At 40.6% G+C, this 17,496-nt stretch overlaps 1 protein-coding gene across 1 annotated transcript in view; it reads right to left on the reverse strand.

Moving 5' to 3' along the window:
- Positions 1 to 554: 554 nt before the first annotated feature.
- pcdh1a (protocadherin 1a) overlaps positions 555 to 17,496 on the reverse strand; it is an 89,058-nt gene continuing 72,116 nt past the window's right edge. Inside the window, exon 5 of the mRNA XM_046040063.1 lies at positions 555 to 1,311. Within this exon, the coding sequence (XP_045896019.1) occupies positions 941 to 1,311 (371 nt within the window). The 3' untranslated portion in view covers positions 555 to 940. The remainder of the gene's footprint in view (positions 1,312 to 17,496) is intronic.

The following is a 17,496-nucleotide window of genomic DNA, read 5'->3' on the forward strand; positions in this document are numbered from 1 at the left end:
ACTGATTTCATCAACACAGTGAGTCACAAGGTTTTATATGAAAAGCCAATCACAATGTGTAGTGAGTCCTCGGCGTTTGGTCATTAAACTCCGGGGTACTGTGGCCAAGTCAACCGTTTTCATGATGAACGATAGGTCACAGTGCTGAGAGTCAGTGGAACATAATGTCAGTTTAAATGTTGCCAGACAGCTTTCTCCACCAGTGGCATTGCTCTACGGGGAGCAGAGGTAAAGGCCATTCTGCTATGATTAGGGGTCAGAGGTGCGTATGATTGTATGGAGCGGATAAATACCTACCACAATATCGAGCTCCACTTCTGGAGATGGTTTCAATCAAGTCTAAACAGCAGCAGCAAAGAAAAGCTTAAATATGCTAAGATTCTGAGGCAATTTTTTTCAGTTTATGCCAGACAAAAATATATGTAGAACACACCATTCAAAAGTATTTACAGAACTGTACATTAAGATATCATTTGATTGTTAGTCAAAAGTGTTATGTCTTCTGATAGGGCCTGACTTGCTGTCTATTAAATTATATCTAATAATGGCACAAGAGCACTGATCACAACTTTCAAATTCAAGAGATCACTTCACAGAATGGGACTTGGCTAACTACAACGATAATTAGTTACTACGAAAGTAGCAATTACCATCTGGATTTCCTTTTGATCTGTTTGAATTGTATCCTTCAGGATTTTGTATGAATAAATGAGTGAGTGCATCAATTAACTTTGTGGAATTCTTAATAAATATGCTAATAAATTAATAATTTAAGGAGGAAATGACAAAAAAACAAGTGTTCATGCCAGTGATTGAATGAGTCACAGCCTATTGTTACCTACAAAACGGGCATTGGCTTTAGCATGTGAACAGCCTGTTTCTCCTTCTGGAGTGGGTGTATCTTTTCTTCATTTGTGCACCAATCGGATGATGGTATTCCTCACAGGTAAATTTCTCTTTTTGGAGTGTGGGCAGAAGGGGAGGTGGGTGGGAACTCAGAGGCTACGCTCAGGGGCATCTCCTCTAAGGGGCAGTCCTGACTGGCGTCGTGACCACTGTTGGAATAGGCACTACGGGAAGGCGGAAGGCGCGGCCGATGCTCCTCACCACCCAGCCTGGCGTTCCCGTTTGCCAGGCGTCCCAGGCTCCCTCTCTCCTGGTAAGGCACGAAGGTGGAGAGTTTCGGGGGGTTCCTGGTCTTGCGGACTGGGGAGGGATGCCCGGGCATCCAGCAGGCGTCTGAGTGGCCCAATTCGCTGCACTCGGTTGTACAGTTTCCGGTCATTGCCACATCAGGGAGGGAGCGGATATCTGTGGGCAGGAGAGAGAGAGAACAGCACCATCAGAGAGAGCTTCATAGCGATAAACATTGGAAAAACATTTATATAAAAAAAAGTGGTAAAAAGGCATTTGTGAACCGAAATGGTGTCATCTGAAACCCCCCCATGAAACCCATCCCCCTCCTTGATGTCTTTGCAGCTGTTGCTAAGCAGTCAGCAGCAGTTGCTACGTAGCTGTTGCTATGCACTGTGTAATGAGCACTACTGTGTGTGCAGTCCACTAGTGAGACATTCAGGAGACGGCCCGTTGTGTCTGTGTCATTTGGAAGTATCCCACAGCAGTTTGTCTGGTATGTTTGTAACGTCACACTGCATTGTTAACATGTTCAACAGCAATGTATTGATTTATATAACATGGGACTTGTAGATGGTGTTCCAAATTTGTGCCAAGGTAAAAGAAAAAGACTGCAAGAATGGACAAATACTACAGACACACATTACAGTGTTTGGTTACAAATGGAATGGCTGAATCCCTTTGGGCAAAACCATTGTTGAATGAGTTATTGATTGACAGTGCTGAAATGAGTTCCCTGCCCTTGATTATCATCCATTTTTTATTCAACTGTTCCTAATTAAATAAATGGGTCCATGACCCAGTGACCTCATTTTAATGTACAAGCTGTGAAAGCTCCAAAATAAGTTTGCCTCAGCTATCACTCAAGAGTAATGTACGGTTTCTAGAAGTTGCACTGCACTGAAGAACTCATGTATTTGTTTACCAGAAAAGTGCAGCTGGCAGCCAACAGACTTGTTAAGCAGCCCACCTGTTGACAAAATAAACATACAGCCCAGATTTAATGGAAATACCACTCAATTTATCTTTGTTATCCCTTCAGACTCTGACTAGGACAGCCAAATCGATGTCTGAAGAGAAGAGCAGACAACTAAGATCGGTGAGTCAGTGATGTCACCCGCATGTAAAGGTTTGATCGCTGTGATAAATGCATTACTGTAATGCCTCAATGCTGTCCACACCATGAAAGAACGTGTCCATCACTACAGGGCGGTGTGTGAAAGAGAGTAAATGTATTTTATTTAGAGAAAGCGGAGAGCTCAGCGCTGCGCACACAACAAGCTGAAAGATGCTGCTGCATGTGAATGATGCAACCACAGGAGATGACGTATCAGAGGTAGTGGCAAGGGTTCACAGCTAATAGAGAAAATGCCAGCTTGACAGTAAGCCTATGAGACGTACCATCAGTATTGTACTCATGACCGGTGGCAAGATAATTATCCCACAAAATGTCAGACCTCTGAGGCTGAAAAAACTGCTTCTGGCCCACCAAGCCTTCAATCAATCAAAAGCCAATGTGAGACAGCTTGTGTGATGGCATAGCTTGACTTTAGATTTTAAACTGCTTAATAACAATTATTAAGGTATTTGTTCTCATTTTATTTTCCTTATTTATATCTATTATAGTATTTCTCATGGGTAATCCATAGTACAATTGTCCAATTGTTTTTTTAAAGAATGCATAGCTTGTTCTATTGTTGCCATTAATCTCATTGTTCCACTAATCCTAAATTGCTAGATGTTTAGGCTATTTAATACATTTACTTTACAAGTGAGCAATGTGCTGCCTTATTCATGCTCAGTTATATAATTATGCTTAAGTGGCAAAGTCTTCTCTCTGTTTACTAGGCCAATGTCAATGATTCTTTTCAAATGAATGAACTACACTTTTATGCCTGATTAAGAAAGAAGAAACTGAATCTCTGAAGCTCTATGAAAAGACAGGCAAGAGTGTGTGCCTGTGTGTGCAGTGCCTCATGCATGATGATTGGAGTTTCATTTTCTCAACTCCGCTAAGAGCGTTGTCTGTATGCATCACTGCAGCGAAATGGACTCTTGCTACAAAAGATGTTCATGGGAAGGGAGTTGGGGAGAGGGTCGAGGAGTACGCTTCCAAGCACAAGCACAGTCGTGTAGGCATCTACTCCAAAAGGATTTCACACTTGATTAAAACCTCTCCACAGCTTCCAGGAGGTTTATGCCACACCAAGTGGCCTTGTGCAAAATCCAGCGCATCTCCACAACTACAGAATCAGTGTACTGGGAAAATAAATGTACATTTACACAGGTTTTCACATGCCACCATTGTTTCTTTCTTTTTGAATTAGAATGTGCTTTTACATGTGAAATGGCGAATGCAGCTTTACCTATTTAATGTATCATTTCTCTCTAAACTCATTCAGTCTCACAAAAGAATGGATAAAAGACATAAAGGTAAACACTGATTGCCACATCCTCACTGAGTGTCAGGTTGGTAATTGACTTGATGATTTGGACTTATGTAACGACATGACAACTAAAAAGAAAACATGTAATGTAAAATGATACCATGCGACAGTAACAGGAATAAAAGCACATTCTGAACCATGCTCTTCGTCAAGGGCCAGAAAATCAGCAATGACAGCTAAATACACCGTCGAGCTTGCCAGAGTCTGCCATTTTCTTCCAACACTGCCAAAGCACATATCGCACGTCATCAAGAGAGAACATTGACGCTCTCACGCCAGCTATTTTAGTAGGCCATTACCTTGTCTGGTAGTGTTTTATCTGAATTTTACATGGTTTTATTTATAAAGTAGCTATGACATATTGTATGTTCTTAACAGACAACTGATAGGCATATTTTCAACTGCAGCACGTCGCGTTGGAGTAAATATTTCTACGTGCTGTCATTGTATGGAACATATAATTTCCAGTAACACGTGTCAGCTCGCTAAAGTCATGTACTCATCATGTAATAATAATCAATTGGTTATTGTGCCGTTATGTTGGTGTGTCATTTATGAAAGCACACGTTTTTACATTTGCTTCCACTGACCTTTTTTTCACACTAAAACCTATCTCTACAAAAAAAAATAAAAAATCAATACTGATAATTATACTTTGTGTCTGCTTTTTGCTGTGGCTATTAGCCATCTGTAGCTGTAGCACCCACTTACAGTGTGGCAGAATACCGTCTGCTCTGCACATCAAAACACACTCCCACACTTTGCTGAAACGATCGTTTGAATATTTGGTGGACACGCGATGAAGTAAATGAGTCAACCATGGGGTGAAGGAGCAGCAAAAGGCAGGGACGGAAAATCGGTATTTTCTCACCCACTCAAACCTGTTTTCACCTGTACCTATACCTGAAATAAATCTGCTCACAGTCTGGAACAAACCCTTTAGAGTTTATAGTCTTGTATGTCATGGATGGAGAGCCAAGGTGGACAATGGAGAACAGATGGGCAAACCACAGCACCATTATGCCAGTGGCTGGAACAGGCTGACTGGATTTAGAGAGCTTGTGATATGGTTTTGAAGAGCAGTGACTCAATGACATTTCTTACTCTGTGCACAGCAGTATCCTTTTCCTCTAGACTTGGAGAGAGATTGCACCTGTAGCTCTCTCCTTTTATATTGGGTCAGTCCCGTCTGCTTGCTTAAAGCAATATCAGGAAAAAGAGAAAAAGAACAGTAATTTCCTACCTTCTACTACCTTCAGTACCACATCAGCGACTCATAGTGAACCTTAGCAAAGCTTCTAAAAGCACCTCCACTGCAGTAGCATAACATGCACTCCACAGTGCAGTTACAGAGTGGGGGTACACACAGAGCTTAACCCCCCGGCTGACAGATACATGTGAGGGGTGGGTTTGCATGCTGCTTGCATCAGGGTGCCAGTGGGAGGTGTTGAGTGTCTGAGGCAGGCGTCCTCATCGTCTGATCCCCTGCCCACGGGCATGGGGGAAGCTGCCTCTTCCTGAGATTTCACACTGCTCCTCTCTGTTTGATTGCAAATGCTGCCTCTCCCCACCGGCTGCTTTCCAGCATGTGCGCCACACCGCTATGATCGATGGCGAACAAATATGAGAGACCCACAGCTTATAGAGGGATAACGGGGAAAAACAGCTACTATCGTTTGGGAGTGTGTGAGTGATATTAATGGTACGTTTGTGGTCCCTGCAAACTGTTTATGTGGTAAATGACTAAAAAGTTCCAAGAAACAAAAGGGAAAAAAAGAAATATCCCACATCTGAGCAGACATTAGTGTCTGGTGCTGGCTATCAGTATAATAACTGGGTATGAATGTATTCTGTGGTTGTCATACTCCGTGAAGAAAAACAACAAGAAACCAGGGTTTTGTATTTCCTTAGCTATGACATGTCAAGCCTTGTTATTCAAGTGCTCAACAGTTTCTCACAGTAAGCAGAAGCTACCAAAAACAGTCCTTTTTTTTCTCTAGAGGGGAGCATTTTTAAGAGAGAAAAACTTGCTACAAGCACACAAGCATAGTGTTGACGCACACATTTTCCCTGCTCATTGTAATGGAATACAAAAGAACAATGGTGGAGTTTGTAACCTTAGACATGCACTTTCACATCTCATGAGCAACATTTTGAATGTGTAAGCCTGAAGCTTTGTCACATTTCCTATACAGAAAGAGATGTGAGATAAAGCAGCAGTTAACCATTTAGTTACAATGCTGGTGTTTTATTCTGTAGTAATTTGTATGCATTTCTTCTAAAGCATTTTTTGCAACAGCTGACATACTCATCATCACTTTATTTTCAGTCTATTTTAATTATATGACTATTGAATGTTTTTATGCAATATGTATTTATGTATGTATTTTAGTACATCTGTCTTTTGATAATTATTCTTGCTCATTTATGTTGCAGTAAAGCTCTTTGGCACAAACCGGGTTTGTTTATAAAGCACTCTATAAATAAATTTGAACTGGACTGGTCTTTAGTTTCATGAAAACAAAATTAAAAATACTTGAACGCATCACTTTGCACATACTACATATAAGATAATTTGGGCTGTAATTAGTTTAAATGGTTAAATGTTTTAGTACAAACAGGTTAATCAATTCTCGATCAAACTGTCCTCAGAAGGTGAGGCCAGGATAATAATTGGTATTGAAGTTTAAGGCATGAGTCAAAGTCTCCTTCACAGATTCAGTAAGGTCTGAATTCCCGGTTTCCTGAGAAAGGCGAGCCTGTTGCTGACAAAGGCTGATGAGTGGACATGTTGGCCAGAGGCATGTCAGGAAAAGCCGCTGTAGATGTTTCAGTGGGTGATGGAACACCTCCTGTCAGTTCTCTCACCATCCACCATTTTGTCTTTGAATTCCTTCATTTGAAGACTGCCTTTTGTATCACTGCATCTGACAAAGCCTTAGCACCTGCTGACAGATCATGCTATGCACCAGCTCTTCCAATTGTGAAGTTGATTTGCGGTGTGATATGTCAACCAATACTAAAGCTTTGTCAAGCTGTGACACACACAAGGCATCTTCTGATAAAATAGTTTGAAAAAACTGAGTACTATGGGGAAACGCTTCAAAATGACGATATAGTTGATGTTGTAAGTAATTTAATCGTTTCTCTGCACATAGGGGTTTGTGAAACGCTTGTGTGGAGAACAGCTTCATGCCTCTGCCCAACAACAATATGTTCGGCTTTCTGGCCAATTACTGACTGGAAATTGCATTCTAAACCTTGACCAGAGAATATTGATCTGCAGTGGCTGCCAATGTAAAAAAAAAAACAATACAAAACACATGATTTATACAGACATAAGAGACTCAGGTTTATGATTATCATATAAGTCCCAGTTTCAAGAGTATACCTAAATTGAATTAGGTCAAAATATCAGTTTTGTTTTAGCAGTCAATACATGGGACTACAAGGTTACACTTAATAAATACTAGGGCTGTCCCCGACTAAGGATTTACATAGTCGAATCCAAATTGTCAAGTCTTGCCTATAGTTGACTGATAGTCGAATCATGAACTGTGTTTGTGTGCGGCGATTGCGGGCAGGGGGAGGGGGTAACACACGGTAGCGCCGCTTTAATCTTGACAAGCTGAAGAGCTGTAGTCTCTATTCATTAGTCACTGTAACTTACACTGTACATTTCCAGCTTAACTGAGTCTTATTGTTGACCCCTTTCTCTCTGCTCGCCTGCCACTCACCGGTCTTGTGCAGAGTTTTGCGTGCGTGCCGTGCGGCCGACAGCTGCATACACGTCGCGGTTCCTCGCGGATCTATATCAAGTACTATTTAAAAACGATCTAATATTCTTTGTGTGGTTCATCAATGGTGATAAATGATCCAAACGTCCCGCGAGGTGCGGACACCTCAGCGCAACAACGGTGTTAAGTTAAGGCCCCGTCTCTACAGCATGTTCTTCTTCTGCCACGACACACACACATGCGCACTGTTGCCCCCTAACTTGAGGGTTAGGGTTACATTTCTGGATTTATTCACGCACATTTATTTATTTATAGCATTATTTATAGCATTTCACAGAGAAACACAGAGAGAGTTGTTGTCTATGCTACAAGGACACATGGATTTTTTTACAAGCACGGATCAGGTAAAGCAACAGTAAACAGACCCGTGCAGATGATTTTGATAGGCTACGTTGATAGCAAGCCTCCTCCACATGTGGCACACCTGCTTCTGAAAATGGAATCATAGGTGGAAAAATCCAGAAGACAAGTTCTGTGTCTTTTTGGCAACTTTAAACAACGTACTGCTGATGGAGAAAGGCAGCAGAATAGACACATAAAGGGAGAGACAGACAGAAAGAGGCGGGGCAAGCCGGTGTGTTTGCAGCAGAGGTGTAGGTGTGTGAGTGTGTCTGTGTGTGTGGGGAAAAGAGAACTGAAGAGAAAGGGAGCCAATTCAAGCAGTGAGTAAACATTAAAATAAAAGGGGAGAATGAAGTAGAATTAAAATGGTAAAATAAGAAATGAGCTACTAGAAATAGAAAATATATCACATCCGCTGCCGCCCAAGTTGTTATTCATTCTGTGGGAAACACTGCCAGTACATTACATTTAGTGTCAACAAATAGTAAAACCATAATACAAAAGTTACAAACACAGTATGTAACAGTGTGTAAATCATGATCTGTTACATACAATTTGGTAAATTAAATTAATTTCAAAAATAATGAGTGCGGTGCCTGTCACATCTGTCTGCACAATGCACGTGTCAGAGCTCCCCTTCTCCGTGACTTCCTGCAGCCACACAAGGAGAAAAGAGCACTTGTGTTGCTCTGTGGCTATAACAACTCTGTTGACACAATGTTCATGATACCCTGCAGTGCCTGCTGCAGCCAATGGAGAACACTGGAACAGTGCCCATCTGTGGGCAACACCACAAGAATGTTTTGCAACAATCAGTATTTAATGTTTTATAATCAAATCTCATGTTTAGTCTAATTTTTAGGACAAACAGAAAAGCAGTCAGGACAACTATTTATAATTTGGGATTGTCCCACATTTTTCGGGATGTCTGTGCACCCTATGCAGAGCAGTATGTCTTGACCATAGACCTAGTGTTACTCAAATTAACTTTGTGTTGAAAAGATCATTTTGTCTCAATCTTTTGTTAGTGCAGTCAGCATGGATAAAAAACAGCATTGCTCTATATGCTGTATTCAATCTTATATTCATGCAGAGGGGGCTTCGGGGACTCAGGGTTGATTGTGCATGCTGAGTTTGAAAAGCACTAGTTAGCCATCAGTACCTAAATTTAGAAATTTGAATCTGTTCTTTAGGCCAATGCAGGTTTTCTTCTGCTCTTCAATTAAATCTTTATCATGACATAACACAGTGACTATAGTGTGCGATGCCAAACATGATGATGAGGATTAAAATACAAGACCCACTTCTTTATACATCTGTTCAATATGATGTAAATGCAATTTAACATAATATACGTAGATGATATGAATCTTTTGGCATAAGTTATGAAAATATAATAATAATTGCTGAAGTTATACTATAACAATATGTCACACTGAATAATTAAGAAAATTACTGCATGGACATTTTAGCTGTCATAGGTTTATTGGGAAACGGATTTTGTAAAAGGTTACCAAATATGAGAATATTTATGGTGGCCATGTGATAACCTGCTTACATAATTACATTTAGGCCCACTCTGCTCCTTCTTCTCCCTGCTTCTCTCAGTCCTGAAATAGGAAACCTTGCATTTTCCATTCAGTTTTCTGTGTAATTTAATTAGAAAAGCTCAAAGAAATGTAGACTAAATCCCTGTGGTGTGGGGTTGTGACTGGACGCTCAATAGGCTGAGGATTTTTTTTCTTTTTACTTTCCTTTGCCACAAAGTGTAACTCCATTACAAATTCTGCACAGGTCAAGCAAGGGGAAGACAGTGCATTCATCAGTTTGAAACAAACTTAGTTAGAAAATGTTAAGAATGCATTTGTAGCTGAACAACTTGAGTGACTCTGTTTTGCCTTGTTCTGCTGTGACAATATGTCAGCGAGCAGCAGTCTGTTTCTGGTGCAGATTAACTAATAAAAAACACTTTATTTGGCTTAATAATTGGTGACAGTGCTGAGGTTGGAAGCGAAGATGGAACTGAGAAAAATGAACACCAAAAATACTTTTTTGTAAAGTTTATGACTCTCATGATAATTAGACAGACTGTTTTATCACCAAACAGTTCTCTGATTACTTTGTGACGTTTGCTTGAAGAGTCACTTGTCTATTCCTGTCTCACACCCAAACGTTCTTTCTTCTTCTTGTCTGAATGTCTCTTTCTTGGTCCCAGCCTTTGAAGCTTTCTTCCTGCTTTAGGCTTTCACATTTGCACTCTATTGCCCTTTCTACCATGGTGGCAATGCTCCATGGCCTCATATTAGTAGGTAGAAGATATTTCATTTTCAAACAGCAGAGAAGGAAACATTCAGTCTTACTGTTAATGTTTGTTGCATTTAAGCTGTTTATTTTCTTGAGCCGAATTTTCCTAGAAACACTTACAGTAATGGGCTTTTCTTCTCAGGTCGCAATATGTTAGCATATGCTTTTATCTTTGTTTGTCGCCCACATACAAACCTGTCTCTTAAAACCTCCATTTTTAATCCATTACAGAATTTGATTTCAGTAGAATTTTTTTTTCTTTTCCACTAAGACCAGAAAAGGGGTGAAAAATGTACCATTATATGCCCAAAACTATACCCAAAACTATGACTGGATATTACTGGTTCTTATTACACCAAATAATGTGGGTACAACATCATTTGGAGTTTTGTTTTCATCAATAAGAAAATCAAAGTTGTCCTTATATTTGATCTACAACTCTAATTATCAACAAGGGCATTATTAACTCAGGATTTTCCCCTGGAGTTAATTCCTATGCACCACTTTCATGCTCACTATCTTCCAATCATTGATCCTATTGACATGGAAAAGGGTGTCTTCCATGATCCATTAGTTGTTATCCCTCCCCTTTCGATCAAGATGTTATCTCTTTGTAAATTCTGCCTTTGATCCCCATAGTCTGCGATGTGAGACATGGCTAACTTGGGAGAGCAAACATTAGCTGCTAATTAGCCTACACCTTCGTAGTCTGCATAGAAAGAAAAACACAATTTAAGAGTTATTTTTTATTTATGTTTTTTTTTTTTACTGTGTAGTGAAATATTCTCAACATTTTTCCATGTCTTGAGGGCTACATAGAATTGCCTATGGCCATGGTTGTTCCAGAATGACTTTTATCATTTGATAAGACATCATATCCTCAAACCAGAAACCAAGTGGTCAGGCTCAGGTTGCTGTCAGAGTACTATGTAGTCTGGAAGCATTCCAGGCAAAACGCGTACATCAGCACAAGTGGTATAAAGAGACTGCTTGATAAAAGTTAATGCACATGGATTTAAATAATACAGTCACAGGAGGTACATCAGTTTAATGCCAGTATGGACAAACATCAACATAATCTCACAAAATCCGATCTTTACCATCATGGAAGCAGTCCATGCAGCGGCTAAATAACGACCCTGGAGCAGCAGAGCTTTATTTGACCATTTATTGTAGATAGAGAGTTGCTGCATGACTGACAATTCTCTGGGATAGTCAGCATACTAACGCAGTCAGATGGAAAGCTCTGTTTCCACAATACTCTGAACAATGCAGCTATGCGTTTTGAGCAGGACAATTCAAATTTCTAACATGATGAAATATGAAAATTGCCTTTTGTGTAGCAGAGAGGCAATGGGAGAGGAACAGCAGCAATCTCCCAATGCTGCTTTACCCATCTATACCCTCTGCCAGGCGAGAGCTTTTCTGACAAGGATTTGATTAAGGAAAAAGGAAAAATATCACATGGAATCAAGAAGATGTTGGAATATATAATGCAAAATTCAGTCTTTAAATGTGGACTTAAAGGGACTTAAAGGGACAAAAAAATACAGAAGGCAGTAGGGGGTCAAAATATTGGCTTTTGAGTCCAGCATGATTCCACCCTCCCCTGTTGCTCCTCACTGATCCATTGCGCTCAGCTCCTTGTGTCTGATTGACTTTTATACACTTTGGAATGCCCTTTGATGTTGTTGAAACCCTCCAACAGAAATAATAATCTAACACAATAACACAGTTGACCAAGTATCTGAAATGTGGGGGAGAGGCAGGAACACTTGGACATATCTCTGGGAGGCCAAGTATTTTGGTTGATTTGGTTGGTACATATTCACTATGCTTTTGTGCCGTGTGTGGTTTAAGGTGAGCTAGATTGGGGCTATCAAGTGCAAGGTAGCAATAGCAATTACAGCAATAAAAGCAGTAAGAGAAGGAAAAAAAACCAACATACTGCAAATGCACAACAAGAGTAAACATTGCTGTCGCTTTTTTTTGTTTTTTAAAGTGGCTGCACTCGCCATCTGTTTTTTCAGTGCCTGTGGTGGCTGTGTGTTTGATGGGTACCTCATCTCCAGGCTAGATACTGTTTCAAAGTAGACAGCTCATCAAGATGAGTGACAAGTGTTGTGGGCCTTACAACATGACCATCTCAGAAGGAGTTGCCCAAAGGGAAATTGAAAAAATTCATATAACGCTTTAAATAAAATGGACCTTTGGTGGAGACCAAGGAATTGCATGAAGATCTATGTGTCTCTGTTACAGCTTTGTAGTTAAGAGCTAGCAAAAAATCTGTCACAATGTTAAAATGAAGTCAAGTGTGCTCTCTAATTAGAACAGAGATCCAGCAGAAAAGCATGGTAGAAACAAGCTACATCATCATGTAAAATTCAGTCAGAATTTCTCTACATTGGGCTTGAGAACAAGGGCTACAGCCAGAAAGTGAGTCTCTAAAGTGATCTAGTGAAGCTGTCAATGAGGTGTGGCATTAAAAAACCCTGTCAAACCCTCTAAAATATTCTGATGATTTTGTTTTATAGGGCAGAAAAAAGCATAACACTGTCATTCTTGGCCATGAGCTTAAACAAGACCAATTCATTTCTATTTAGTTTAAAGCATGTAGGATATTGATTGCATCATGTAACAACAAATCGCAAATTAAGAATTGATCCTTTCACCGGTAGGATATTTCGATTTGTAAAAAAAAAAAAAAAACATACAGCTGCTTTCCATTTAGTGTAGAGAGGACATTTTCAGATTCACTGGGTGTAGTCTTCATTGAGTTCGCAAGGTCCTTGAACTGCAGTGAATTCTGAGATATCCTCAACTTACTGTGAGAAAGCCTTAAAGCGAGAGTGGCTCCATTCCTCTGTAACTCACTGAAAATAAGGAAATGCATGTCCGACCCATACAGTACAATTCCAGTCCCTCAAGTGCCATCCATCATTGAAGGGCAGAACACTAGTTAGAGGGAGGTTCAGCGGCTCTCCGTCCCCATCACACTATGATGGAGAGATGACCCCTGGGGCCTTTCTCTGATGCCGGCTTGAGCTGCCCGACCAACTGAGGTTGAAGTGAAACTGGCCCCTAGCCAGCATCCCCTCCCCGATGCACACCGCTCTACCTGCTCTACGAATCAGATCTGGGGTGAGACTGGGTAAGACCCACTGAGAGCAACAGAGCTCTCCCACCACTTTCTATTTCTGCCTCCATAATTATCCTTAAAGTTTCAACTCAGGGTCCCATGGACCTGCCAGTGGACACTCAGCTAAAAGGAGTGTCTCTTACAGCCACAAGCTATACCAGGCTAATTAAGACATTTTTCTCCATGTGTCTTTAGAAACTTGTACTTTCAAGCCCACGTTTACACATACATTACCACCTCTAAACCTGCTGCTTCAGCATGCTGTTGCCCAGACTCACTGGCGTGGCAAGAGCCAGCAGTGTGCTATCCAATTTTTGCCTAAGTGCAGAGAGCCATCCACTTTTGTTAGAGTAATACATGAGCACATCTAAAGCTTGGGGATACTGGCTTAGGCACACTGGCTCACTCATTCATTTTACAAGCTTAGTGCTAAAACCGGACATTTTCAGTGGCAGCATGGTGTTAAAAGCACTATTTATGGAATCTAATGTGTGCTTATACATGTGTACTTTTCATCCTGCGCATAATTCAGAACACTCATGTGGGGTTTCATCCATGTTATCTACATGTGGATAAGAGCGGAGTAGCTTGTGTAGATCTCAATTAAAATGAAGACAACTGGGAATCTATCCCCAGAAAATGTTCCAGAAATCTTCCACTAAATCATCTCTTTTTCATTATGTTTTTATTATTTAAACCATACTTTCTCCATTTGTCAGTGTTTTCTCCTCACGGAACATACTAACCAATACCCACATACAAAGACAAAGAGCAAATGAAAAAAAAACAACAACCAAAACACTTGAAACATATATAAAACTGTAAGAACTACAGCCCAAATACGCTTAAGGTTATGACAAAACCATGCTATTATCACTGATGTTGCCACAGTCTTCCAGTCAGCTAGGCACAATGATGAAACTACAGAGAAATCACTTTTATGTGTAAAAGAAGGTAGTATGAAATTGAGTGCAAGGGGTAGATTTATTGGGATAATAGAACTTCTAGTCTGGTTCGATCCAGATTTCACATGTGGCTGCAATCTCTGCCACACAATAATATGTCAGTTCACTCATGAAAATAAGCCAATTCCATACTTGGCTACAGTTAATGGTCTGAGCTGTGTTACCATGTCCTTTCTCTAAGATGGCCCCGCTCAAAGGTCTGGGCTGTCTGCAGTCATTTGACAAACACTATAATGTGCGCGGCCAGCGTTTGGGATGAGTGTGTTGGTCTCATTGTTAGTGATCACATAAGCGAGAGGACATTTTCAGATTCAAATTGGGCGAAAGGAAATCTAGACACATTCAAAACTGTGATGTGTTGACATCAGTGATGATCAGCTCCATTTTGGATTCAGCTGCATTGTCCCATAAAGTAATTTGTAAAAGGGCTATAGTTAACCATTGTCCATGGTGTCAAAGCCTGATCCAGGTTAGAGAGCTTAATTCTGCTCCAGTTAGGCTCTTCCAGTGACCTATTTGCTCCAAAATCAAATTACAAACAATTGGGGAGTAACAAACAGCCGCGGCTGATGTGAGCAGAGCATAATGCATGTGCTAGAATGAGCTCGGGATTATAAGCGTATTACTCATGACAACATGCCTCAGGGGACCACTTGTAAGGATGTTTTCCACAGAAGCTTCCACAAAACTGCCAGTCCCATGACCTGTCTCTTCTCAGATGGTGGCAGTTCCCACAGTGCTGGCATAGGCCACTGTGCTGGTACAGGCTGGCATGGTCCACTCCACTCAATAGTACTAACAGGCAAGGACTCTGACAAGGCACAATGACAACCCACACCACTGCATCAGCACACTATACTGGCACCCAGGCAGGGGCCCAAGCTGGCACTCAAAGGACAAGCAAGCCCCATTAGACCAACATGCCTCTCTGTCTGGACAATGACTTCCACCACATCTTTCTTTGTTTAAAATCTTACTCATGCTTTGTACACACAAACGCTGATAGTCACAGGAAACCCATGAAATTAAAGCAGTAATGGCTAAAGTAGTGGTACCCTGTATGATACTGGGATGGCAAGCATTGAAACCAGGGGAAAATCCCTGACCGGAACTCAAAAAGAAAAAATATACAACGCTACATGCATCATCTGAGAGATCTAAGGCAGGAAAATCAGACAGCCTAACTAAAGAACCTCATTATCATGCAAATGCCATTTATTCCATTTTATCTCACCCTTCTCAATAGCCCATATGGCAGTGAGTCCGCACAGAGGAAGACACAGGGAGACCTCACACTGGGCAACTGGCCACATCAAAATTCCTCCATCTGTGGTTTGTGTGTGTGCGTATACACTGGTACCTGTCTTCAATCCACCTGTGTCCTATCGGTGCTGGCCCTCATATCACAGCCAAGATGCCTAACCACTGATCCGCGGAAGAGTGATTATTGTCTAGGTTGGATCGGACATGACGGGTTTGCTGATTAAACTTGTGTCTCAAGAAGAGAGAAGAGGTCTATCAACAATTTATGTTATATGTTTATGTGATTCCATGCATGTGCTGGGGTTCAAAAACACAAGTTCAATGGCTTGGGTTGAAAATACCTTGTTATGAAATAAAATTTATGGGATTAATTAGGAAACTATGTGAAACAACATCAAACCAAGTCAACTCAGAATTTAAAAAAAGTAATTAAAGATAACTTTGTGCAACTATTATTTTATACAAATCATAGTTTTTGACACTTAAGTTTAGGGCATCTAATGTAAATAGCAAACTACCAAAGTGATGCATTCTCCCTTTGAATCAATCAGTAATAAATACTGTAAATCACTTTGATTTGACCTTGAATCGAAGTTTGATCATCAAGGTCTGCGATATGGTGGATGGACAGATGGCACAGACAGAGACCAGTCCTTGGTCTTCCTTTGATTTCACTGTGGATGACAAACCATGCATCTTGACAGAAACCAGACATCCAAGATAAGCAGTTTTCATGCTGTCTAAAGCAATCAATTTAAAGAGAATTAAATAGCTCAGTGATTACGATGAGAGTCTATTAAAGTAAAACAGCACTGTAATTAAAATGATTTAGAGATTTGGGGGTTGATGCAATACCCTCCAATGCAACAAATACATGCATGCATGTATGCATGTGTGTACACACGCACACACACACACCTGATTGATGCAACCACTAGATAAACATTTCTGATGAGATTAACCAACATCTGAGCAATGTGCAAGGTGCACATATGAACATAAGAGTGGAATAATACACATGGGGAAACTGAAATGAAGTGCACTCTAACACAGCCTGAAGACAAGAATTAGAAAAAAGTGGGAGGAGGGAGCTGCGGCTCAGGCAGCAAGAACTCAAGAAATTGTATTACTGTAGTTTGAATCTACTCTTAATTCCAAAGACCAATAAGGCACCATAAGGGAATATGTTAATTTCTACTTCAGTGAAGCAGAGAGACTGTTACAGACCACACACACTTGCTCCTCTTTGCTACCCAGTCCAATAAACCTTGGTCATATTACTTCAGTCTGCAAGAATCGTCAAAAGACATCAAACATAGAACAACATTTAACATGAAATTCACCCAACTGATATAAATAACTAATACACTCTATGCCAATAACCAATCTCTGGCATTAATATCCCTAATATAAGGATGCCTTGAATAAAGCAATTGCATGGACTGGGATGCAATCAAACTGGAATGCCCATGAAACTCAGGCTCCAGAATTTGACCTAATACTAGTCAAACGTAGTAAAGGTCTGAGTAATACCAAAATTTCAACCAACAGCCAAAAGTGAATCTAAAGTGCATCATGAGCTACTACCACTATTCAATGTAGACTCTCTTAAAATGTAGATTCACCACTGTCAAAGTTCAACTTGTATAACAAAACACATCCATGTAGATATTTCCGGGGCCCAGTGATGCAAACGCTGACAGACTGGGGTTCATATATTGTGTTTTATCCAGCTTAAATGGAGTGACACATCACGCTCACCTCCCCATTTTTTGCTTGTCAGTCATCTCTACTGCAATGAATAAAGCTCTGCACCGGTACAACCTGTCACTCTGTCACTCCAAGTGCTTAAAAAAAGACTTCACGTCACTATTCAGGTGGAGCTGGGGAGGAATTCCTCTGTCTCGTTTGATTTTTCTGTCTAAATCTTCATTTTATGTGGGCTCTTTGTTATCACCCTGAAGGGGGAATCACATTTTAATTAGGTCTATCCTTGGTTTGCAGTTCATCTACTCATCTTCCTGTCCTATGTGCTCATCCTATGGGCTTTGCTTCCTTGTCAGAGACGCTTAGTCCCCGCTCCATGTCACAATCTAACATCTCCA

This window comes from Micropterus dolomieu, linkage group LG23, assembly GCF_021292245.1.
Source record: "Micropterus dolomieu isolate WLL.071019.BEF.003 ecotype Adirondacks linkage group LG23, ASM2129224v1, whole genome shotgun sequence".
NCBI classification, from domain to species: domain Eukaryota; kingdom Metazoa; phylum Chordata; class Actinopteri; order Centrarchiformes; family Centrarchidae; genus Micropterus; species Micropterus dolomieu.